This window comes from Larimichthys crocea, chromosome VII (assembly GCF_000972845.2).
Source record: "Larimichthys crocea isolate SSNF chromosome VII, L_crocea_2.0, whole genome shotgun sequence".
Lineage (NCBI taxonomy): Eukaryota > Metazoa > Chordata > Actinopteri > Sciaenidae > Larimichthys > Larimichthys crocea.
Genome location: NC_040017.1, coordinates 20,559,642 through 20,582,321, shown reverse-complemented (window position 1 = coordinate 20,582,321; position 22,680 = coordinate 20,559,642). Strand labels below are relative to the sequence as shown.

Below are 22,680 nucleotides of genomic sequence, written 5' to 3'. Positions count from 1 at the left end.
TCTCTCTCTCTCTCTCTCCCTCCTTTATTTGCATTGGGACTCCCCCTCCTCCCTCTCCTCTGCGCCTCAAAAGCGCGATCCATGGTGCGAAAGCCTCCCTTTCTCTCGTTTTCCTTCAGGATGACATTCTTCAAATATCTTCGCTCTGTTAAGAATGAGCTTATACTCTTCTCAACTCCATTTCTTCTCCTTCCACTGCCTTTAGTGATCGGGACATCGGTATGTAACTAATTTGAATGAAACATTGTCAGATTCATTTAGAGATAAGTTTTCCAGACTTTTAAAAAATTGAGAAATTCGGAAGCTCTTTGGCATTAAATCGTTGGGATGTTGTATTTCTAATTGCTACATGTCATCATGCGCGCTCTTTAATTGTACTAAAGTTTGTTTCATTAGGGAAACATCTAACTGCGTGCGCATGCAGTTTTAACACAATTCATTTCATTTATCCGCAAATTTATTATAGACTTTTTCTCGCTTGGAAAATGCGTTTTTAAAAGAATGAGTCTGATTTGCGCTGCTTCTCTCATGCACCTGTTGATGCGGCTCACAAGTGCGCATCCCAACTTGGAGCAAAAAGGCATGAGAACTGTCCAGTGTTGCCTGAGGCTGGAGCGCTCTGAAGTCTTGTTATTTTAACTCCTCGTTGTTAACATGAAGGGTCATGTCCAGCGTGGGAACACAGGGAGTCAAAGGGCTCTGTCCACGTTGCTACCTACATGTGACATAGAGACATGCACACAGGCATGTAAGAATGTTATGATAGACATACAGACACGCAGCCACGAACAAAGACCATAAGGTCGAAGAGGGCAACAGAGTGTGAGGTCTCAAACTTTAGGACTTCTTGCTTGTAAAAACTGAAGACAAAGAGTTATTTTTATAGGTATCAATTTAAAAGCAATCAATGCACTCATTTAGCTGGAAAAACAAAAAATCTTAATTACACAGACTGAAGGGCAATAAAGCACGACAAATGAGCATGTAATTTAAAAATAATTCAAAGTGTTTGCAGGGTTCGGAAGTCATCGAGGATAATGTAAAAGTCACAGGCAGGTGACCAGAAACAAAAGAACAACAGCACACTTATCTTTACCCTTTGAACCATAATGACATCCCACTAAAGATTATGTAATATGATCCCAGACGCTCTTTTATAGGCATCTTTCCAGACGTGATCTTGTGTCTGTGTGCATTTGCCATTATGTTTTGTGTCTATGCAGGAAGCAGAATGCGCCTATGTGATAGTCCTGATGGCGGTTTACTGGTGCACAGAGGTGCTACCGCTGGCTGTGACTGCCCTCCTCCCAGCACTCCTTTTCCCCTTGTTTGGTATTATGAAATCCAAAGATGTGAGTAAAATAAATCGCAGCGACATATCGGATATTTGCTCAGCAAGGATGAATTTCTGCTCACCCACGTTTCATTCTGTTTGATCCTGCTGACTCAGGTGTGTATGCAGTACCTGAAGGACACAAACCTGTTGTTTGTGGGGGGACTAATGGTCGCAGTAGCCGTGGAGCACTGGAATCTGCACAAGCGCATCGCGTTGAGAGTGCTGCTCTTAGTTGGTGTGCGTCCAGCGCTGTGAGTGGCTCAGATGCACACCTTTACTGCACATTCTCAGTTTTATCAACTTTAAGATCTACATTTCCCAAGCATATCTTATCAACTATGACTTCAAAGACACCCGACGTAGATAAAGAAAACCTTATCTTTCTTATCGCAGTCATAAAAGTATTTTTCACTTTCTTTCACTGATTGTTATGAAACACTTCAAGCTGAATCTTGCAATCCAAAGCCGCTAACAATATCTATGTTTGTGTGTGTGTGTGTGTGTGTGTTTTTTTATCTCCCTGTCAGTTTGATGTTGGGTTTCATGGGTGTGACAGCCTTCTTGTCCATGTGGATCAGTAACACGGCAACCACAGCTATGATGGTGCCTATAGTCCAAGCAGTGCTTCAGCAGCTCAACGACAACAGTGAAGCAGAGATACCTCAGATCCACAGCTCAGAGGACCAGGTCCAGACATCAGAGACTGACAACAAACAGCCTCCACAGACAGAGAAGCAGAGCGAGGGACAAGGTGAGCCACCTTCACCTTCACCTTCAAGTACAATCTGTTTGACCGAGAAGAAGCTTTCAAGGAAACTCACAGATCCTTGCGTTCTTTGTTTTGAAGGCCCAGTGGTGGTGACTTTCTTAGATGCTGCAGTGGAGGCTGCAAGGCATAAGGAGGCACTGGAAAAGCAGAAAATGTGTAAAGGGATGACCCTGTGTGTTTGTTACGCTGCCAGCATCGGAGGCACCGCCACACTTACCGGAACCGGTCCAAATCTGGTGCTCAAGGGTCAGATGAACCAGTGAGTGTTTTCTCAAAGCATTATTTAGCATGAAATGTTTGATTACTTTAAATCTCATTAAGATAATTGTTTCCTTTTTGTTGTTTTCTTTAGACTCTTCCCTCAAAACGATGATGTGATTAACTTTGCCTCCTGGTTCGGCTTTGCCTTCCCTAACATGATCCTCATGCTTACACTGGCCTGGCTTTGGCTGCAGTTTGTCTTCATGGGATTCAAGTGAGTTTGGTGATGGTTAAAGCCTGAGTGACAGAGACTTGAATCATCAAGAAACTTTTACTGTGTAGGTAGTGTGATTGAGGGTAAAGGTGATACGGATTTTTTTCCCGTCTGATCTCTCTAGCTTTAAGAAGACATGGGGCTGTGGGGCTGTGAAGACAGAGAAGGATATTGCCGCCTATAATGTGATCCGTGAGCAGCATCGTCTGCTGGGGTCCATGTCCTTTGGAGAGATAAGCGTCTTGGGTCTCTTCATTCTGCTTGTGGTGATGTGGTTCACAAGAGATCCAGGCTTTGTCAAAGGCTGGGCGAGTGATATCTTCAACTCCAAAGAAGAGTTTGTATACAAAACGCTCTTATTTCTGATTATACATCAAATATTTGCTTGAAAGTAACTTTCAAATAATTAAGTTTGTTAATTCCTCCATCTCTCCTCCTCTCAGATATGTGACAGATGCCACAGTGGCAGTCTTCATTGCCGTCCTTCTCTTTATTCTGCCCTCTAAACCTCCACGTTTCTGCTTGTGGAGGACTCAAAGTTTTGACACTGGTGAGCCACCGTTCGTGAAGATAGATTACCTGCCAATGCAATGATTTATAATTAGTATTTATTGTATTATATATTATAATTTTTTTGTAGTATCCCATCAAACTATTGGCCCAACTCCACGTCTGCTTACATGGAAAGTTGTCCAGAAGAAGTTACCATGGGGTATCGTGCTTCTTCTTGGAGGAGGTTTTGCTCTGGCCAAGGGCAGTGAAGTAAGTGACAGTGAGAGTAATATTAATGGAGAAACTTGGCCAAGAGCTGACACACAATATGGTATGAATAATAATATCTCCAAAGGGGGAAAGTGTCATGGTGACTAGTTGGGCTAGTTTCATGAAATACCAACCACTGTTTTTCAGCAATATTCTTTCTATTTGGAATCTGTAATGACCTTTTTGTAATAGTGTTTTTTGGTAGTGGAGTGGAGTTAGTGGAGTCTGCCGTTCCTGCACTGGATTCAAATTGCCTACTTATTCACAGGGGATTCACAGAAAACGGTGCAGCATGTAATCCGGCTTTAGTATTTTTAATGTCTTCTCACAGGAATCGGGCTCATTATTTAAGGTTTGCTCTCCTGTCAGAGCTGTGCTAAGTTCCTGCGATTCAAACCAAAACATTTCCGACTGTTAGCTCAAACGCCACCTCAAATGTGTTGCTTTTGTTTTTCCTTTTTAATTTTCAGTTTCATTTGCTGCATATGATACACAAACCTTAATTATAGTATAGTCATGGTAAAAGAGCAACTGGTTACTCAGCTGTTTAGATGAATACTGTGCACATTTCCAGAAAATGCTAACCCTATGTTTGTTATGTATATTTCTGTAGGAATCGGGACTCTCAAAATGGTTGGGAGATCAAATGACTCCCCTGCAAAGCATCCCTCCCTGGGCAATTGCTATCATCTTATGCCTGCTGATTGCTACCTTCACCGAGTGCACTAGTAATGTGGCTACTGCAACGCTCTTCCTACCTGTCTTAGCCTCAATGGTGAGTCCTCAAAGAGAGAGTGAAATGCGTTTGATGAAAAAAGGCAGAAGCACAGACAGGCTCTCAGACTGCAGGAGACAGACAATTATATTTTGCAGCAGGGGTTCAGTGAGGTGAAGCGCTACATAGTGTAATTTCTTTTGAACTCATTTCCCCAATTGGAATCCAGCATTGAAACTACTCCCAATGGGAGCCGGCCTATTTTCCCTTGTTTGGTTACCCATCTAGTTGGTCATTCAGGCTGAATATGTTTGGTCCCCTTCCCCGGGCCCCTCCTCCCATTAATAACCTGCCAAACACACCAATTCAGCCCAGTGCCTTGTAATGCTGCCCACCCCACTGCTACTGAAGAATGGCATTACTGTGCCCGCTTGTCAAGCTCTCGAGAGAACGCCAAAGTTGGGTTGTGAAAGACAGTGCCAAGCAGAGGTATTCAGATAGATATTTATGGAGAAGAAGCCAAGTGGGTTCCACAAGGGCATCCAACCCTCGTGTGAAAATAGAAAAGGCAGAAAGAAAAGCCCATCTGATCAGTTGAAAGCAGCTGAAAGCTGGGAGATGACACTTTGTGGCAGTCATGGCTTGCGGTATGTCACTTTATGTGTCATCCTGTCAAGCGAATCTTTGGCATTTGATTTAAAAGAAAAAACATAAGGCAAGACAAAACACTGTCATCGTAGTGACCTGATATACAGCCTACAGTTTAAAGAAAACTAACTATAAAGGTTAAGTCGTTTAAGTCACCCTTTGTTTATTTTGAGAACCAGAAATTACTGTGCACTTGTAAGCTACTGTGCTGCAGGATATGTAATTCAGCAGAAAATTCCAGAGTAATGTTTTCTGCATCCTAGTAGTCTGCCATTATCGCTACATATGTAGTGCTTTTCTATTTTGGATATCATGACTCAGCCCCAAGCTTGCAGGAATTACATCTTAATTACACCCACCTAATGAGAGTTTTCACTTCACACAGAATTGCACACATTTCACTCTGAGTTATGAGTCAGTGATTACAGCTGCAAAAAGAAATAGCCAGATAGAGGAGTGGAGGATTTTCTTATAAAGGCTATGTTCATCCCTGTCTCAGACTGTTGAAGCTTTCTGTGTGATTATTGCAGTCTCAGTCCATTGGAATCAATCCACTGTACGTCATGGTGCCTTGTACTCTGAGTGCCTCTTTCGCCTTTATGCTGCCTGTTGCTACGCCTCCAAACGCCATAGTGTTCTCTTATGGATACCTCAAGGTTGCTGACATGGTGAGTATGGCGGTGGTTAGTTGTGTTTATGCAGTAAATTATATGTTGAACATGCAAAGTTGGCACTTTAGTCCCACTGATGCACTGTGGATCTGTGTGTGTATATCGTCACTTGTGTTCACTTTGTGTCTGAATACCTTTAAGTGATAGTAGTAGTAAGTGGTAGTGAAGGAGTGAATTCTGTTACCATAGCACAAAGCCAGGCTCACCAGCTGCTGATTTAACAGAAGGATGTGAAGTCGTATAATCTTCTCATGTAACTCTCAAGAAAGCAAGTATTTCCCAATATGTCCAACTTGCTCTAATATTACTATTCTCTTTCTCTCCAATAGGCCAGGACAGGAATAGTCATGAACATCATCGGCATCCTCTGTATTACACTGGCCATCAACAGCTGGGGCAGGGCCATGTTTGACCTGGACTCCTTCCCCACATGGGCCAATGTCACAGGCGTGTGAGCCTGGCTCTGCCATAGGAGATGATCCACGCACACCCTGCCCTCCTTATCCACAGGTGCCAGACAAAGACCTCTGGTCAGAGCGACAGCACAGGACGACACGGTGGACCGCATGCAACACCTGATTGCTGCTAGAATACAAAGCCACGCTTGTTTCCATTGACACCTGAGTCTTGCATGTGAGAGAAAGCGGTGGTGAATATGATTGGGAATGGAAGAAGAGTGGTTGAGGAATGAAATTAAAACATTTTTTTTTATTTACACTGTATTATATTGAAGTTACACTTCAATTAAATTATATTGTCAAATAGAGAGACATCATAATTGTCCTAAGCAGCCAATTCTGCAAGTACCATTCAAATCCACTCTTTCTTTATCAAGGAAAATCAAAGAAGGGCTATTCATGTTATTAGAAATGTTTTACTTGGTCACATGTAGCCATATTTTAATAGCAATAAGCCACAAAAAACATAACTTAGCACATTTACTCAAGTAATGCACTTTTATGGTACTTGTTTTTCACTTATTTATGCCACTTCTGCTTTAACTTCACTACATTCCAGAGGGAAATATTGTCCTTTTTGCTCTCCTACATTTATCTAACTGTAACTGCTGTAATTTCTAAATACTTAATTAATATTAGGATAACACGACATATGTTAATAGATGAAACTACCCAACTGCGTATGGATCAGCCCTCAGCACATCTAAACCAGATGCAATATTAAAAATTTGCAAAATTCGATAGTGATAATAATCCATTACCATTTCATATAATATAACACTGACAAGGGCAATTCAGCGGATGAGTACTTTTATAATTGATAAACACATAAAATATTGAATGCAACACTTTGGGTCAACTATTTTTTACACTGTATTGTTTTTACTTCTACTTAATTAAAACCATCTAAATGCTTCTTCCACCACTGTTATCCAGTACTGGATGTTTTGTAAGCACGTCAAGCACACATAGATTTAAGCTAACAAAGGCTGTTGCCATTTTGGTATTTATAGACAATGGGCTAATATGTACTTGACACTTGACTACAAGTAAACATGTACTTTTGTCCCCTTTTTTCCAAACTGACCTCCACGATGACGCCGGAGTGTTTGGTGATTGCAGCATCAGTTGAACTTTGAAATGTATTGTCACTACAGAACAACAAACCTACATGTGCCTTGTGCAAACTGACTTATTGTGCTGTAAAGACATTTTCAATCTTTTGATCAATACACTATGTGCTGACATTGTGAAATGTCTCACTGCAATGACGAGTTGTAATAAGTGATATTTAAGAACCAATGTATATTTTTTTCTCTTCAACTTTAAGACTTTTGTAGCTGCGAAATGATGAATAAAGTATCTTTTTTGCCTGCCTGTAAATGCTATTTCATTGGTCTATGACAAACTATAAAAGTAAAAGAGATTAATTTAAATATAACAAGTTTTAATGTTTCTTTTTTGTCACATTGCCTCTAAATACAGTGGTTTGATAACACTTGAAGAACAAAACATGCACTGACTAAATCGTTCATTTTCTATATTCATTGTTATTTAACACACAAGACATGGTACAGAGTCAATATTTTTAAAAAACACTTTAAGCTATGATTCTCCAGAAGATCATTAATGGCCTAGTATAGACTTTTAAACAAGTAAGAGGCTTACAGTAAATAAAGCAAAGACAGCTCAGTCTTTACTGTAAAAAACAGCACATTCATCCCTCAGTGTCATCAAAAACAAAATGATCCCACTTTCATCACAAGTCGGCTCTTTCTCAACTCGACACATAACTATTATCTATGTTTTAAAGTGCACACGTGCTTCCCCGCCTCTTGCTTACTGACTTCTTGTCTCTTGCATAAAGCCGGTATAATCCCGTAAACACAGTGCGGAAAGCCACAGTAATCCCGGACTGAAAGGGCACACCTAATGTATATACACAAGAGCTCTGTGTCACTGTCCTCTCGCAGAGACTCTGCGTGAGCCAAGGGTCAAGGCAGTTATTGTCCGTCGTTCTCTTGCGTCATAAACATTATGAGCTCAGAGAAGACATTTCAAATGTCTCCGTTTAAAAAAACCACAGAGCACTTTATTACAACCTTATGAGTATCTATCACCATGATGAGCATTATGTGCTACAGCATGACAAAAGACCATCATCAGTCTTGAGACTCTACGTACGGTAAATCGGATGTGTACACATACGAGTAATTTGAGTTTTAATTTGCTGTCCCAAAAACAAATTACATAAATAGACATATGGTTATAAACAAAACAAAGATAGGTAATAAATAAAGATAGAACTATTATGTACATACAAGTGAGTGAAATTATATTTGTATAAATATATAAAGCAACAATGAACAACAACATACACAGACATGCAAGAAGTAAATAGACACCTTCATTCAAATTCAAATTAAAGGTGTCTATTTACTTCTTGCATGTCTGTGTACATACAAGTCAAGTGTTTCTTTAAATTGTGAATACAAATAGTGCAAAAAACAAATACTGAATTAGTAATGTGGTACATTTCTTTATAAACATTAAGGGTTATGTACAGTATATGCATCAAGTGTATCAAGTGTCTTTTAAACTGTAATTGTAGCTGAGTGCATGTGTTATTGACACTATATGATTGAACTGTTCATCATAGTTATGGCGTGGAGAAAGAGCTCTTGAGCTCATGCTTGAAAGAAGACAGGATGGATTCCTGACTGTCCGTTGTAGTTTGTTCCCATCCTGTTTGGTGCCTGGTTCAAACCTGATGAGTGATGGACGTGCAGAGAGGAGCAGCTCCTGAGGCAGGTTGAACATCCTGAGCTGGCCCTAACATCTGCTGAGAGTTAACGTTGGTGATGACTTCATGTCCTATGAGACTGTGGAGCGCGAAACATTGTTGGTGGTATCGTGTGATAGAGGAAAACGTGTTTCACTCTTGCAACGATAGTGTAGAGAAAGAAATGAAAGAATCACGTGAAGGTTCTGACCTTGGACAATTAAAATGTTAGACGGTTTAAAAGTGGTTAACAAGCGGTTGGGTGCATAGGGCAGTTCAGATCACTATGATCTTGGGTCCCACTAGGGAAAAAAGCTTATGTAATTACAGTGCCTTTCTCTCCCTTTGCTGCCTCTCAGCCACCCACTCATTATCCAGTTGAAACGCATCCTCATGTATCATAGCCTCTATTATTGGCTATATATACATGTAAGACTTCAGTAGGAAATTGAACCTGCAAGTTGTTCTCTTCGCTGGGGTTTCATGCGACTGACTCCTTACACAAGACCTCTGGTGAACCCAAAAACACATATGTATTGAAGCTTTATTAAATAGACTTTCTGATTGTCAAGTAAGCAAGTACAGAATGGATTAGTAAATGACTACCAGACTAATGCGCTGGCTTGTTGGCGTCAAGAGAATTTTTTCCAGGCACTCAACAGGTCAGAAAGCACATTTTCTGTTTGGTTTACCTGTTGCATTTAGGAGTATTTTGTAGATGAGAGGGCTTTTTAAAGGCACATTGGCCTTCCACCTTTTCTGTATCAGTTACATGTGAAGACAATATGCAGTCTGTTTGATACAATCAACCCTTCCTGGCACATAAAGACTTGTGTGTAGAGATGGTTTCAGTTAGAAATCCGAGTATCTAATTAAGCTTTGGACATGAGTCAAAGGCTAAAATTTTTAAAGATCCAGCGAAAGACAGAAGGCCTTTCTTTCCACTTTCTTTTGGCAAAAGTACATTCATGATGACCAGACTAAACTAATAGGGCCTGTTAGTTTCGTTAGTTTCATTACACGTTTATTACCCTGAAGGTCAACCAAATATCTACTCATCACATTTGGACAGATCTAAATTTTCATCACATTTGTAAAGCACAAAAACGTTAAATAAAGAAATACAGGCGGTGATGAACAAATGTAAAGCAAGCAGCTTGTCATTCCACAAAAATAGAAAAAAAAACTGAGCTGCTACTTAAACAGTGATTGGAAGAAGATGATGGAGAATACTGGAACAGCAATACTGTGGGTGGTTTTCTGAAATGTAGGGCTCTGCCTTTGAAGCCCACAAAACATATTTTTAAATAAACTTTTGGACAATGCATTGTCCAATCTATCTATCTATCTATCTATCTATCTATCTATCTATCTATCTATCTATCTATCTATCTATCTATCTATCTATCTATCTATCTGAAGTGAATTAATTAATTAGTTTTTAGTATTAATTAGTGTTTAGTCAAATTACCGCACAGCAAACATGAAGCCATATCATATCCCAGCAGGAATACTGTATACAGTGCACAGAAAGGGGGGTCTTATTGCCGCAGCAGCTCATTTGTAGCTGAGGGCCTCTTTGCAAAATAATCCGACCATGCATATCAAATAATTTAATGCTTATGAAGTTACTCTGTGACGAGTCGAGACCCTTGTGGATGAGGCACTGTCATCCATGAGGACTGCACTCATTACCAGCCATACTTCACTCACTTCATGTTCACTGGTGCTTTGCTTCTATAGGATTGTATCTCATGCACCCAAAACCCTTCACCATAGGGAGCATTCTCCTTTTAGACACTTGTTTTGCGTATACCACACATGTGCGCAAAAAACAGAGTGAAGCATGACTCATCAGACTGTACGACCACAATTCACGTGTTCTTTGCACCACTTCAGTCGCAAAAAGGACATTTTTATGTGTAATAAGAGGTTAAAGCACTGCAACCCTACTATTGTGTCCCTCTCTCTGAAGTTCTCAATAGACTGTTTTGATGAAACGGCCTCGTCAATTGAACCTTGGATTGACATTTACAGCCAGCTGATTTAAAGTCTGTTTTTCTCTTGCATGCCAAAACAAAGCGTAGACATTTTGTTGTGCATGCGATCTAATGTCTTTCCTTCAAGACAACAACACCTGATGCTAAGATTGTTCAAAGTAACAAACAAAGTGAGCAGTTTCTCCTCTTAAAACCTGTTATGAAAGACATACTTGTGATTGCTGTCATTCCCTGGTGGCCAGAATGAGTCTCACCAGCCCATGACGTCAGTCATGCCGCAGTCACAGTGTTTATCACTGGGATTACAGCCATGTGAACCCAGTTACAATGTACAATGTAACTTGTTTCCTTAATTTACATTAACTGGAGAGTAAGTTTGTGAATACAGACTTTGACCGGAGACTATAGATCTAAGAAATTACTTAAAAACACATTGATTTCATATCAATCTTCTTTTTTCCACTTAATTTTTAACACGCATAGGCCAGACATTTACACTGATCTCCCCTTGATTAATCTAATTTAAATCCTCCTGAAATACAGATAGTGATAGTGTTAAGTGTTTTTAATGGTGTAAGATTTATATTCATTGGATTATACTTTTCAAGATGACATTAAACAACCCTCAATTTCTAATTTCTAACTCATGTAATTAAACAAATCAGGTAGGGAGGAACTAAAAAGGGTATATCAAGAACCCTTATGGTCTTTGCCATGTAGCATTATTAACTTAAGTACAATTTCAGGTCATTATTTATGGGTCATTCAATGGCCTAGTATTTATTGGGTCTAATAAAACTAGTGACTCATTATCAATCTTCTTAATTATTTACCCTTGTTAACAAAGGGGTATATATTTTATCTCAAACAATGGAAGCAAATAAAAGTTATTTGACATGTCTGATGAATAATGAACAATAATTTTGTGGATTAAAAACATATAAACTCCAGGTATGAAGCTTAGAAATTTCAAAATTAGCATATTTAATTTGCGATGTGATAAAGACCTTTTTGTGAAGGGTAAACGCTGTATGATCAGTTTGCTTGTGTGGAAATGGCTCTATCTGCTGGCAGAAGATGAAAACAGATTTTATTGCTGTGTGGGAGGAACCAATGCCAGGAATTGCACAACGTTGCATGGGACACATTTCAAATTAAAATATAAAGAAAGAAAAAGAGGAACCATAAAAATAGTAGACATAATTTAAAAAAAGAAAGAATACTAATAAATATATAATAATAAATTATGTTTCTTTCTTTTGTTTTCCAGTGATTTCAAAGTCACGTGACTCTCTCAGCAAGATGAACTATGAACATGTGGTAAAACTATGAAGTGTGGTGGTGGTGTGACTTTTAGGAGGTTAGATGGTTTTACCTCAGAGCCTCCCCCGGACATTAACTCACACTGTGTGAAGTGCATGTAGTGAGCGAGAAGACCCTTTAACACAATTTACAATTTACAATTTCTACTATAGATCAACAACCATCTGAAGATCATGGAGAGCAGCGCGCAGAGTTCCTCTTCCCCTTCATGGACTGATTGTTTTGCAGTAAAGCGGATTCGCATGTTGATCCCTGTTGGATCCAAGACAGAAATAAAAGAGTTGTCTAAACTGGCCGGACCAGTGGTAAGTCTTTAAATATATACTGTCAGTGATCAATGATCGGAATCAATCAAGATTGAATTAATGATGTGAATATGGACCACCATGAATGAAGCAAAAGTACAATATTTAAAACGTTACTTAAGTTACTTAGGCATGTAAGTATAATCATGGAAATGTATTTAAAGTGTTATTATTATTACTCACTTACTCAGTTACTTACTTTAAAGTATTATTATTACTGTTGGAGTTGGTTGAGGTGGGGTGTGTTAGATATTTTGTATAGGATTGCAACTATTGATTATTTTCAACATTAATTGATTATTTGGTTTGTAAAATACCCCAAATTTGTACTTCAGTACAGCACTTGAGTAGATGTGCTCACTATGTTCACACTCGTGTTGTATTTTTTGTTCATTCATTTTCAATTTCTTCTCGTCAGATTATTTCCCAGCTCATGGTGTTTGCTGTGAATTTTGTTAGTACTGTTTTCTGTGGCCATCTGGGGAAGACAGAGCTGGCAGGGGTGTCTTTGGCCATGGCGGTAAGTACAATATATAGTAATGTTTTTACAGTGAAACAAATAGAGCGACTCAACATAATCCACCAATGTTTGTGTGTTATATCCTCAGATTATTAATGTTACAGGTATATCCGTAGGAGTTGGTTTGTCTGGAGCTTGTGATACTCTAATTTCTCAGGTATGAGCCTCAGACTGTTAAACATCATCAGGTTTGATTATCTATTACAAAGATAAGCAATAAACAATATGAAAATACACTTTGGTTTCAGACCTATGGAAGTCGTAACCTCAGCAAAGTCGGGGTTATTCTGCAGCGGGCAATTCTCATTTTGCTTCTGGCTTGTTTCCCCTGCTGGGCGATCCTCATTAACACAGAGCCCCTTCTGTTAGCTTTCAAACAGGAACCAGCAGTGGCCAGGTGTCAAAATTCACTTTGTTGTTTTTATTGTTTTATCACTCCTACTTGGGGAAGTTTCTTTTTTCTTCTTGAATATCGAATATCTTGTTGATATTGATGGAAAATGTCTTTCTAGTGTGTCCCAGCTGTATGTGAAGATCTTTATGCCAGCACTTCCTGTGAGTATGTTCAACCTCCCAGTATGAAACTTGTGTTTTCTGTGTCAAGTTTGCTCGATACTTTGTTTTGCTCAGCGCCTTGTTGTTGTGGAGAAATTGCCGAAATCAAAGGTCAATTGTGAGGTCAGGAGGTAAGAAAGCGTTCAGGAGTGTCAAGTTTGCTCGATACTTTGTTTTGCTCAGCGCCTTGTTGTTGTGGAGAAATTGCCGAAATCAAAGGTCAATTGTGAGGTCAGGAGGGAAGAAAGTGTTCAGGAGCCTCTGATGTCTTATGCTGTAATATTTATTGAAGCTTGGCCAAGGAAAATTAGAGACACTCTCAAAGTACATCAGAAGTGCCTGAGTCGGTCTCACGTTCTGCCCCCACTCAGGCTGGTCGGTCAGATTTTAAACCCATACAGATAATACCACAAATACCATAAGCCCAGAAATACTCAAAGTCTCAAAAACCCATGGAGGTGTTACCGTCAGCACATTATAGTCTGTCTGTTTATGTTAATGGAATATCAACGGCAAGCTATCTATTATGTCTAGGAAAGCAACATTCGAGATAAGTCGGCAGCTACTGTTCTCAACCAAAGCCAAACAAGTACTACTTCCAAGGACCTCAAGGCCCATGTGTGACCCTATGTACCCTAAGGATAGAAAAATACTTGTTGAGAAAAGAAATTCAGAGACTGATTTGTTTTTCTTTGTTGCTCTGCTTAGGCTTCATTCATGTATACGTTACAAACAAAATATCTGCAAAACCAGGTAAGTCCATTACTATTCAACAAAGTCATTATTAACTGTGGGTTATTATAGTCAGTTATTAAGTCATCGTCTTCTGTCTGTTGAGGATGACAGTGGTGGGAAACCTTTAAGGATCTCCTACAGTCATCTTCTCACTTTGACAATAAGAATAACATTTGGCAATTCTCTTTTAGGGTATCATATGGCCACAAGTAATCACAGGCCTTGTGGTCAATCTTCTTAATGTTCTCATGAACTACATCTTTCTTTTCCCATTAAAACTAGGAATAGTGTAAGTATTGCCTATTGTATCGCACTCTTTCAGTAACATCACCATTGCTCGCTTCACGTAACCAACGCGACAAAATGCTCTTTACAGAGGTTCTGCTGTTGCCAGCACAATTTCTGAATTCGCCATGGCTGGAGCTCTCTATGTTTACATCATTTGGAAAGGTCTTCATAAAGCCACCTGGGGAGGTGAGTACAACATTTGCACTGGAGGATAGTGACCATGAATCCCTCAGCATGTGCTGATGAGTTTTTGGAGCAATAAAGAAACTCTACTAAGTTTTATCTTAATGAATATACTGTATAAGTATGGCATTGCTTTGGGGGGGAAAGGATTTTGATTACTTAAACATCATGGAGTACATTTTCCCATCTTTCTTCCTCCACAACAATATAAAGTATCTTCCATATATCTATCTTTAATACCCTAAGGATGTCAATTATGCTTGAGAGGTTGAATCTTCTGGACCAAGAGTTAAATACACACAACAGACAACAAGTTAATCTTCAGTTGATGGTTTGATATCAGCACTGAGCAGACCACAGTCAATCTTTTCAAACACAGAGAGACAGAGGAAGCCTCTTGGCACATTTCAGGTCTTGAAAACCTTTACATTACTCTGGACCTCCTCCACTGTCAGTGACAGGAACCCCAACAATATATCTGTCTTGGGCCTCTGCCAACATTTGTACCACACAGTTCTACCTAGTACATAAAACTTTTGTCACATGCATCCTCACACAGATTCATCCTCACAATGGTCTAGTTGTTATTTTCTTCAACATCCAAAACATATAGTAACAATACAGTCTGAGACTACAAATACATACACACACACACACACCTACCTAACTTGGACCAATATAAGGCAGAATACAAATAAAATATTTTTCCCAACATTATTTCCAATTGAATATGAATACTGAAGGTTTCAAATCATGAGCCTGATCATGGATACACTTCCTACTTTTATGTCATACAGATAGATTAGAGACTAAGACACTATCTTATTCTCCCAACTGTTCATTCTTTTGTGTTTTATTGTAGTTGATCAGCATTTCTATGAATAGAGCTGTCCTCCTTAGTTGTTTTTATTGAATTATTTAAGCTTATGTACCGTTAAATAGACAAACACACTGACTGATGGAGTGAAAATTATTAAGTGATTGGTTCATTGATTTATTATTTGATTACACAGGTTGGTCCAAAGACTGCCTGCGAGACTGGGACACTTTCATCCACCTGGCCATCCCCAGCATGGCCATGATGTGTGTTGAGTGGTGGACCTATGAGATTGGAAGTTTTCTGGCAGGTAATGTCACTCTGTGGTTTTCGAAGCATTTGTTGAGCTAAAGCTGGTCTGAGATCTAACAGTTTGTTCTTAACAGGTCTAATAAGTGAGGTGGAGCTCGGGGCTCAATCAGTTGTCTATCAACTGGCAGGTTTTGCATACATGGTAATTTTCCTCATGGCAAATGTTTTTATTTTCTCTCAATATTGAACATACAGGCCCAGTCAAAGGTTTGGACACACCTTCTTATTCATTGCTTCCTTTCTACTTTTATTACTTTCTACATTGTAGATTAACGCTGACATCATAACTATGAATTATGTGGTAAACAAAAAAAGTAATTTTTCAAAGTTAATTTTTTTTTTTTTTTTGCTTTGTTGATAGTGGTCTTGGCATTTTCACTTTCGTCACCTGGAAAGCTTTTCAATCAACAACTGTGCCTTTTTCTTGCCCTGTTAATGCGTTCGAGATCATCAGTTGTGTCTTTCTGTGGTGGTGGCACACAGGTGTAATCATTTAATTTGACATAACTTTAAATAATAATAACTTTAGTTGATGTTGAGTGTGTGAATATGCATGTGTCTGAGTGCACACCAGTGTGTGTGTCTCTGATCCACACACGGTTTGCTCAGCAGGTATGAACATAATACATGTTACATCAGAGAAAAAGAAACAGTTTAAGTTTCCTCTCCACATGTGGCTGTTTGAGGTCAGTTCTAGGTGGTTGCGTGTGATCTGTGCAGGATAACAGTGCAAGAGTTAGTTCACATTTGAATTTAAGGACTTTGTTTCTGTTTGAAACATAACATTAACTAACATCAAGTCTGTGTAGCAGAGAACAAGAGTGACATAGTAACATCATGTTATCTCAACAACCATAAACCTGAGATGAAAACACATCAATAATTAAACATACACATTAACAAAAGTTAAGCAGTTCTGTGCTTGGCCATGTTCAGCTATGTGAGGTTACAAGCACAGTGTGATACCTGTACATAAGAGAAGTTGCGTTCTTGTGTTGTCCTAGTTGAGGCTGGTACAAGTTCTAGTTTTGTGGTCTTTGCTGTGCAGTGTCCACTTGTGCAGGTCTGAGGAAACCGGGTTGCTAAAGAGAAACGACTGTCCATCATTAATTTAAGAGTTGAAAGTCAGTTAATCGAGACAATTCAATAACTTTGAATGTCTCTTGAAGCACAGTTGCAAAAAACATCCAGTGCTGTGACGACAAAGAACTACCTTTGCTGCAGAGGAAAAGTTATTAACGGCATCTCAGATTAGAGCCCACGTAAATGTTTCACAGAGTTCAAGTAGCAGACACAACTCAACATCATCTGTGTGAATCAGGCCTCACATTGCTGCAAAGAACACGTTTTGACCAAGAAGGAAAGTGATGGGGGAAAAGAAAGAAAAGAAAATATGAATGAGACGGTGTGTCCAAACATGTGACTGCTACTCTACATCAAATTCTTATTGTGTAAAATAAATCACCTATTTGTACATGTGGCATAACATCATGTTAATATACTATGTTTGTTATTAGTTTCCTTTAGGATTCAGTATAGCAGGGAATGTAAGAGTTGGAAATGCCTTAGGAGCCGGAGAGACGGACCAGGCCAAGCTGTCCGCTAAAATAACACTGTTCTGTGGAGGTCAGTATGCTCTTAAACACTATTTCTATGCTATATGTTCATAGTTCATTAGTGCAGGAGTAGCTTAGCTGTTAAAAAACGAGCCTTGTGGCCAAAAATGTGAGTGGAACATACTTTCACCTCCCTCATCATCACCTATGACGTGTTGGCATTGAGTTCCTAATCTGCTCCAGTAGAGTCACTCACTGGCTAACAACAGAAGACTACAGTTGTCCTGTGTGAATATAGGTCAGGGAGTTTACAAAAAAGAAACACAGCATTGTGTCAAAACTCAACAAAAGGAAATAAATGTTCACTCAGAAATAATTCTAAAAAGATACAATAAGATCAGTAGGTTATCTTTCATTGGTCAAAACTGCATCAAGCGTCACTGTATTCCTTGGCTTAATAGAAAATGTACTTGAGGGTACATAGAGACATAAAAATTGCACAATACAGGTGTTACTCTGACACTGTGGATGCTTTAAAGCATCCATGAACAGCGTGGGTTTGAGTCAGGGTTTAAAGGTTTAGAGGGTTAGGCTACTTTTAAGATTAGCTCTGGCATTGGCCTCTACTAACATGTAATTTTAATCATACTTAATTGACCAATAAAAAAGAAGCAGCATTGCCTTATATTCAACTCTATGACAGAGAGGAAGTCAGTGTAGTGACTTAAAAATCACTCTAGCAGCTGTATTTTAAATAAGCAGAAGTTTTTTTGCCTCTCTTTTTGGGGATCTTGTTACTGCTTTTATGTGGTTATTTGAGTCAACTGTTGTACTAGCAGATATTCAAAATTTAGGAACATTAATTTAGCTTAATTGTTAAAACAAATATATATATACCATGTACAGATTGAGATATATGTTTGGGTTGGTTGAGTTAGTACATAATATGTTGTTACAGAAATCACTGATGGAAAATTATGTCTGTTATCCATTACCACAGTGGCAATCTCTCTATGTGCGTCGATCTTATTTGGAACCCTGAAGAACCACATCTCTTATATCTTTACATATGACGAGTGAGTATATCTTATCCTTCATTACCTTTCTAGTAAAAAAAAACACACTCTTTTCACATGGTGTGTTATGCTGACAGAATTAGAGAGAGATAGATAACAGGTTCCTTTACCCTGTTGTCATTTATTACCAGTCAACAGTGAACTTTGCTTATGTATTCGTTTACATATTAACTCAAAACCCACTTGTTTAAAATCGCCTTTTCCATCTGACTGATTCAATTGCATTGTCCTATCTTAACTTGTTTTTGATGTTGTATTCTTGTAATTTGGTATATTTCTATGGTTCTTTTTAGTTTTTTTTTGTTATTGCTGTCTTCTTTTATTTATTGTAAGATGTCCTTGGGTGACAGAAAGGCGCCAATGAAATTGTTATAAAAATTAGGGTTACGCTGCTATTTAGATGTTTTAACTTATACGATGTTTGTTCCTATTTATTACATGTCTTGAAGGCACTTCCCTTTATTGATTTTTTACTGAAACTGGCAGGGTAAGTTAAAGTTCAGGTTAATGCATAAATAGAGGGATTCCAGAACAGAACAATGGTCAGGGACAGGTTAGAGAGGTGACATCTAGATTGGGGATATACTGGCTACTGATTAGGATGATTCTGTTAACAAACAGGGGTTGAGACAGCCCATTTTTAGGAAAATGTATAAGAACCAACTGTCAGAGCTCCTCAGGGAGCCTTTTTCTCTGTAACCCCTTTAGTGTGTTGCACTGTGAAACACTCCTTCTTGTACAAGAACAATAAATTCAACTTAAACTTTGATGCTTCGAATCCGATCCTCCTTATTTAAGGGTTTTTCTTTAAAATTCCCGTAACAGAAATAAAATGTATAATTATTATTATTGAGGTTAACGTTTTTGACAGCAGCAGCGGTAGTCGTTTGTGGCAATTGATCCATACTTCTCTGGTCAACCATACTAAGATAGTATAATAAAAGATGATGTCATATCTCATGTCACCTTTTACAGTGTCCACAATAAAATTGAGTCACTCTTCTTTCAGACAAATCAGGGAAAGAGTTGCTGACATCATAGCTTTTTATGCTCCATTCGTCCTCCTAGATGCATGCATAGTAAGTACCTCGGCCATTGTGACTCACTGATGTATTACTGCAATTACAATGTTTTTTTTTTCACATCTAACCACTTTCTTTATTGTTTGCATGACTAGTGTGCCTCTGGGGGAATTGTAAGAGGAGCAGGTAAACAGAAAGTTGGGGCACTTTGCAACATTATTGGATATTATGGTATTGGTTTACCTGTTGGAGTGACTCTGATGTTTGCAGCCAAATTAGGAATCAAGGGTAAGATTTACAGAAGTATGTTAGCCTTTTTAAGTAAGAGATCCACCACAAGATTAACATTTATTTGCTTTTCCTAAAGTAAGATATAAAACTTTTTTATTTCCTGTAGGTCTGTGGACAGGCTTGTTTATCTGCGTGTTTCTGCAGGCTTCATTTATGATTTTCTACTTCACAAGAATGAACTGGAAGAATGCGACAACCGAGGTTAGTATTCAGAGCTACATTTTCCCGTTTTAAATAGCCTGAAGCTCCTTCATCATGAATAAATGTTCACACGTTGTTTTTCTTTCCAGGCTCAAACTAGAGCGGGAGTGCATGTGGGCCCAAAAGATACAAGTAAGAGAAACTATGCAGCAACTAAGGCACTTTATTCTTTGTCTGGAGCAGTGCAGTTTATTGGTGGCACATTTATATTGCTAAGACCACATTGAAAAATTGCAGTATTTTTATGTAAATCTGGAAATAATGCAGAAAATAAGTGAAAGTGTCAACTTATTTTTCTAAGCAAGGAGGTGAAATTCAAATTCAAATCATGGCTAAATTCAAAGAGAGCAGTGCATGGAACTGTGAAAAGCTTTGCAGAAACCGGATACATCGAGCTCAGTACATGAGATAAAAAAGGTACAGAATTTTCTAAGTATAGAACACAGGACTCCGACCAGTAAAAGAAAGCTGTCTTGTAACGGTCCCACTGGACGGGTAGCAGTTTCTAAACCTCTTCTCAGGATTGAAACAATGTCAAAAACCTGAGGTGGGCTAAGAAATAATAATTCCCATTGATGAAGTTTGACATGTACTGTATGGCAATAATAGAGGGGTGTACTGTATGTAAGGACAGAGAATAGTACATTCAAGTCCACTACAGTCACTTTTGCATTTGTTTATCTAGGTCACGAACCAGATGATTCAGCAACGTCATTCGGCCAAACTGACACCGTGGGTCTGGCTGGCATGGAGGTGGAACCAGCAGTAGTGGTGATCTCTCACAGGACTCTGGTTCTGCGTAGAGGTCTGGCTCTGGCTGCCATGCTATTCATCTTGGCTGCTGGAATCATTATAAACCTGCTGGCCACTAACTTTGTTATACAAACAAATAACTCCACTTCACATTAGCTTTTACTGTACCACACTGTGAAACACTCCACTCTTGATTCTATTCCTACCAAACGGTTCAAATCTGTCATTGTTTTCTAAATGAAATTAACAGCCATAGCTCCCTGCAGACTGGTGTTTTCAACTGCTTCTCTTACAGTAATAGTTTAAATATTTTGAAGTGGGGTTGTATGAGGCACTTCTCCATAGTCAGTGGAGTATTACCTCCAGTAGACAGCAGTTGGCATGCCTCCAGTTTGGAGAAGCAGACAGCACTGGAGCAGAGCTGCGCACTGTTGTAGACAATTTTAAACATTACAGAAAAAACCCTACCTCACAGAAAAATCAATATCTGTTAAAGTGAATGTTATATTAGGATTATAATACCGTTTTACCTCATCCTACCTGCTAATCATGTCCTCTGATGCAGAGGGTTGATCTGTGTTATTAAACCAGCATGCATTTATTGTGAATTTTACTGTGTATTGTGTTTTGTAATAATATGACTTCTTTCTTGTATTGTTATGTTAAATGGCAGGGGACACAAATAGCACAAACACAAGCCAGAGACCAGAATCAGTTTATCGAACCAGAAGATATAGTGCAGTTGGGGGTTTCCTGAACAGTGCAGGGCTGGTGGTGGCAAAAACCTCAGAAGACAAGTGCAGAGATGATGGAGGTGGATGTGGCAGGTTTCATGGAGCACAGGGGGATAAAGGTTAGTCAGAGATCAGAATTACCAAGTGTTACTCTTCTCTGATAGAGTCTGGGAGGTTGAACCTGTCTTTTGTACTTGGATGACAAAGAGCAGGTGGTGAGGCGATCAGGCAGTGGAGAGAGAAAAGGCCACATCCAGCCCAACACACATAACAGAGACAGAGAGACAAGGAAAAGGGCAAAATAAAAGAAACACAGGGAAGGAAGGAGGCAAAAACCTTCATCCTGACATGTATACTGTATATTTACCCTGCAAAGCACTCAACTTTGTTTGTTAAAAATGTAATGCAAATAAAGTTGACTTACTTACTCATGGCTGCCTTTGTTTGGGCGTATTCAGAGCATGTCCAACTGGCAGGAGAGCCCAGGGCAGACCGAGAACTTGCTGGAGGGACTATACAGCCTGTCTGGCCTGGGAATGCCTCGGATTCTGTTAGCTCTCTACCCATCTTATCTCACGTAACAAATCTGTTTGAGATGGCACTATTATAAGTATATTTTCTGTCATGCAAATCAGGATTATTTTGTTGTGTGCTTTATGCAAATATCTTAATCATACATCTTGTTTTATTTAACCCTTCAAGAGTGTTACTGGACAATTTTGAGGCAAAATATCAGACAAAATTTAAGCAAAGTCACTGTATATGCTGACTAACCGGCAAAGTTTAATTAGCTAATGTTGCATTAACATACCTGCACATCATTGCTGATGCCAGATCATATACATTTTGTTGTTAACATCATAAAGTTAGTCCAGCCAGCGTTGACATTATACCACAATAATCTAGCAGGCATGAGAGGGATCTCCCTCTACATCTCATAAAACATGTACAGCATCCTTATTTTCTTCAAAATTATTCACAACATATTATCCATGTTTCCCATTTCAGTAGTGTCCCAACGCATTTAAATGTAGATAATGTAACACATTCACAAACCTGAGACTGTAGCTTGGACTGAATTTAATTAAGTTTGTTATGTGCAAGTGAATTACCATTAACAAGAAAATTAAAGTTTATGTAACTAACACCAGTAATATTAGTTAACTCATCGTGATGGTTGATGTGACGTGATTTCATTCATATGAATATTCTTTCTACTTAAAAAAGTGTCCAATGCCACTTACCACACTTTAAGTTACAGTGAGGCTGTTACGGGACTACCGACTACTAAACGACTACCGCTGCTGCTGTCAAGAACGTTAACCTCAATAATAATAATTATACATTTTATTTCTGTTACAGGAATTTTAAAGAAAAACCCTTAAATAAGGAG

At 38.8% G+C, this 22,680-nt stretch overlaps 2 protein-coding genes across 2 annotated transcripts; both read left to right on the top strand.

Moving 5' to 3' along the window:
* Positions 1-7,217, top strand: slc13a5b (solute carrier family 13 member 5b). Its single transcript, XM_010736662.3, has 12 exons — positions 1-219; positions 1,224-1,352; positions 1,451-1,587; positions 1,864-2,087; positions 2,184-2,364; positions 2,458-2,580; positions 2,705-2,917; positions 3,024-3,130; positions 3,221-3,342; positions 3,956-4,117; positions 5,236-5,373; positions 5,706-7,217. Exons 1-12 carry the CDS (start codon positions 82-84, stop codon positions 5,829-5,831), a joined length of 1,800 nt encoding a protein of 599 aa, XP_010734964.2. The 5' UTR covers positions 1-81; the 3' UTR covers positions 5,832-7,217.
* Positions 7,218-11,928: 4,711 nt separating this feature from the next.
* slc47a3 (solute carrier family 47 member 3) lies at positions 11,929-21,665 on the top strand. Its single transcript, XM_010736661.3, has 17 exons — positions 11,929-12,244; positions 12,663-12,764; positions 12,853-12,921; positions 13,013-13,161; positions 13,277-13,319; positions 14,028-14,072; positions 14,246-14,343; positions 14,431-14,528; positions 15,539-15,652; positions 15,729-15,796; positions 17,172-17,280; positions 18,211-18,286; positions 19,296-19,365; positions 19,464-19,596; positions 19,706-19,800; positions 19,890-19,932; positions 20,486-21,665. Exons 1-17 carry the CDS (start codon positions 12,113-12,115, stop codon positions 20,707-20,709), a joined length of 1,668 nt encoding a protein of 555 aa, XP_010734963.2. The 5' UTR covers positions 11,929-12,112; the 3' UTR covers positions 20,710-21,665.
* The last annotated feature ends 1,015 nt before the right edge of the window (positions 21,666-22,680 follow it).

Bases quoted from the DNA above. Each gene is read 5' to 3' on its own strand.
- slc13a5b (XM_010736662.3), top strand. From the start codon at position 82: ATGGTGCGAAAGCCTCCCTTTCTCTCGTTTTCCTTCAGGATGACATTC. The intron at 2,365-2,457 runs GTGAGTGTTTTC...TGTTTTCTTTAG, and splicing joins CTCAAGGGTCAGATGAACCA to ACTCTTCCCTCAAAACGATG. The intron at 4,118-5,235 runs GTGAGTCCTCAA...TGATTATTGCAG, and splicing joins TACCTGTCTTAGCCTCAATG to TCTCAGTCCATTGGAATCAA.
- slc47a3 (XM_010736661.3), top strand. From the start codon at position 12,113: ATGGAGAGCAGCGCGCAGAGTTCCTCTTCCCCTTCATGGACTGATTGT. The intron at 17,281-18,210 runs GTCAGTATGCTC...CCATTACCACAG, and splicing joins AATAACACTGTTCTGTGGAG to TGGCAATCTCTCTATGTGCG. The intron at 19,366-19,463 runs GTAAGTACCTCG...TTGCATGACTAG, and splicing joins TCCTCCTAGATGCATGCATA to TGTGCCTCTGGGGGAATTGT.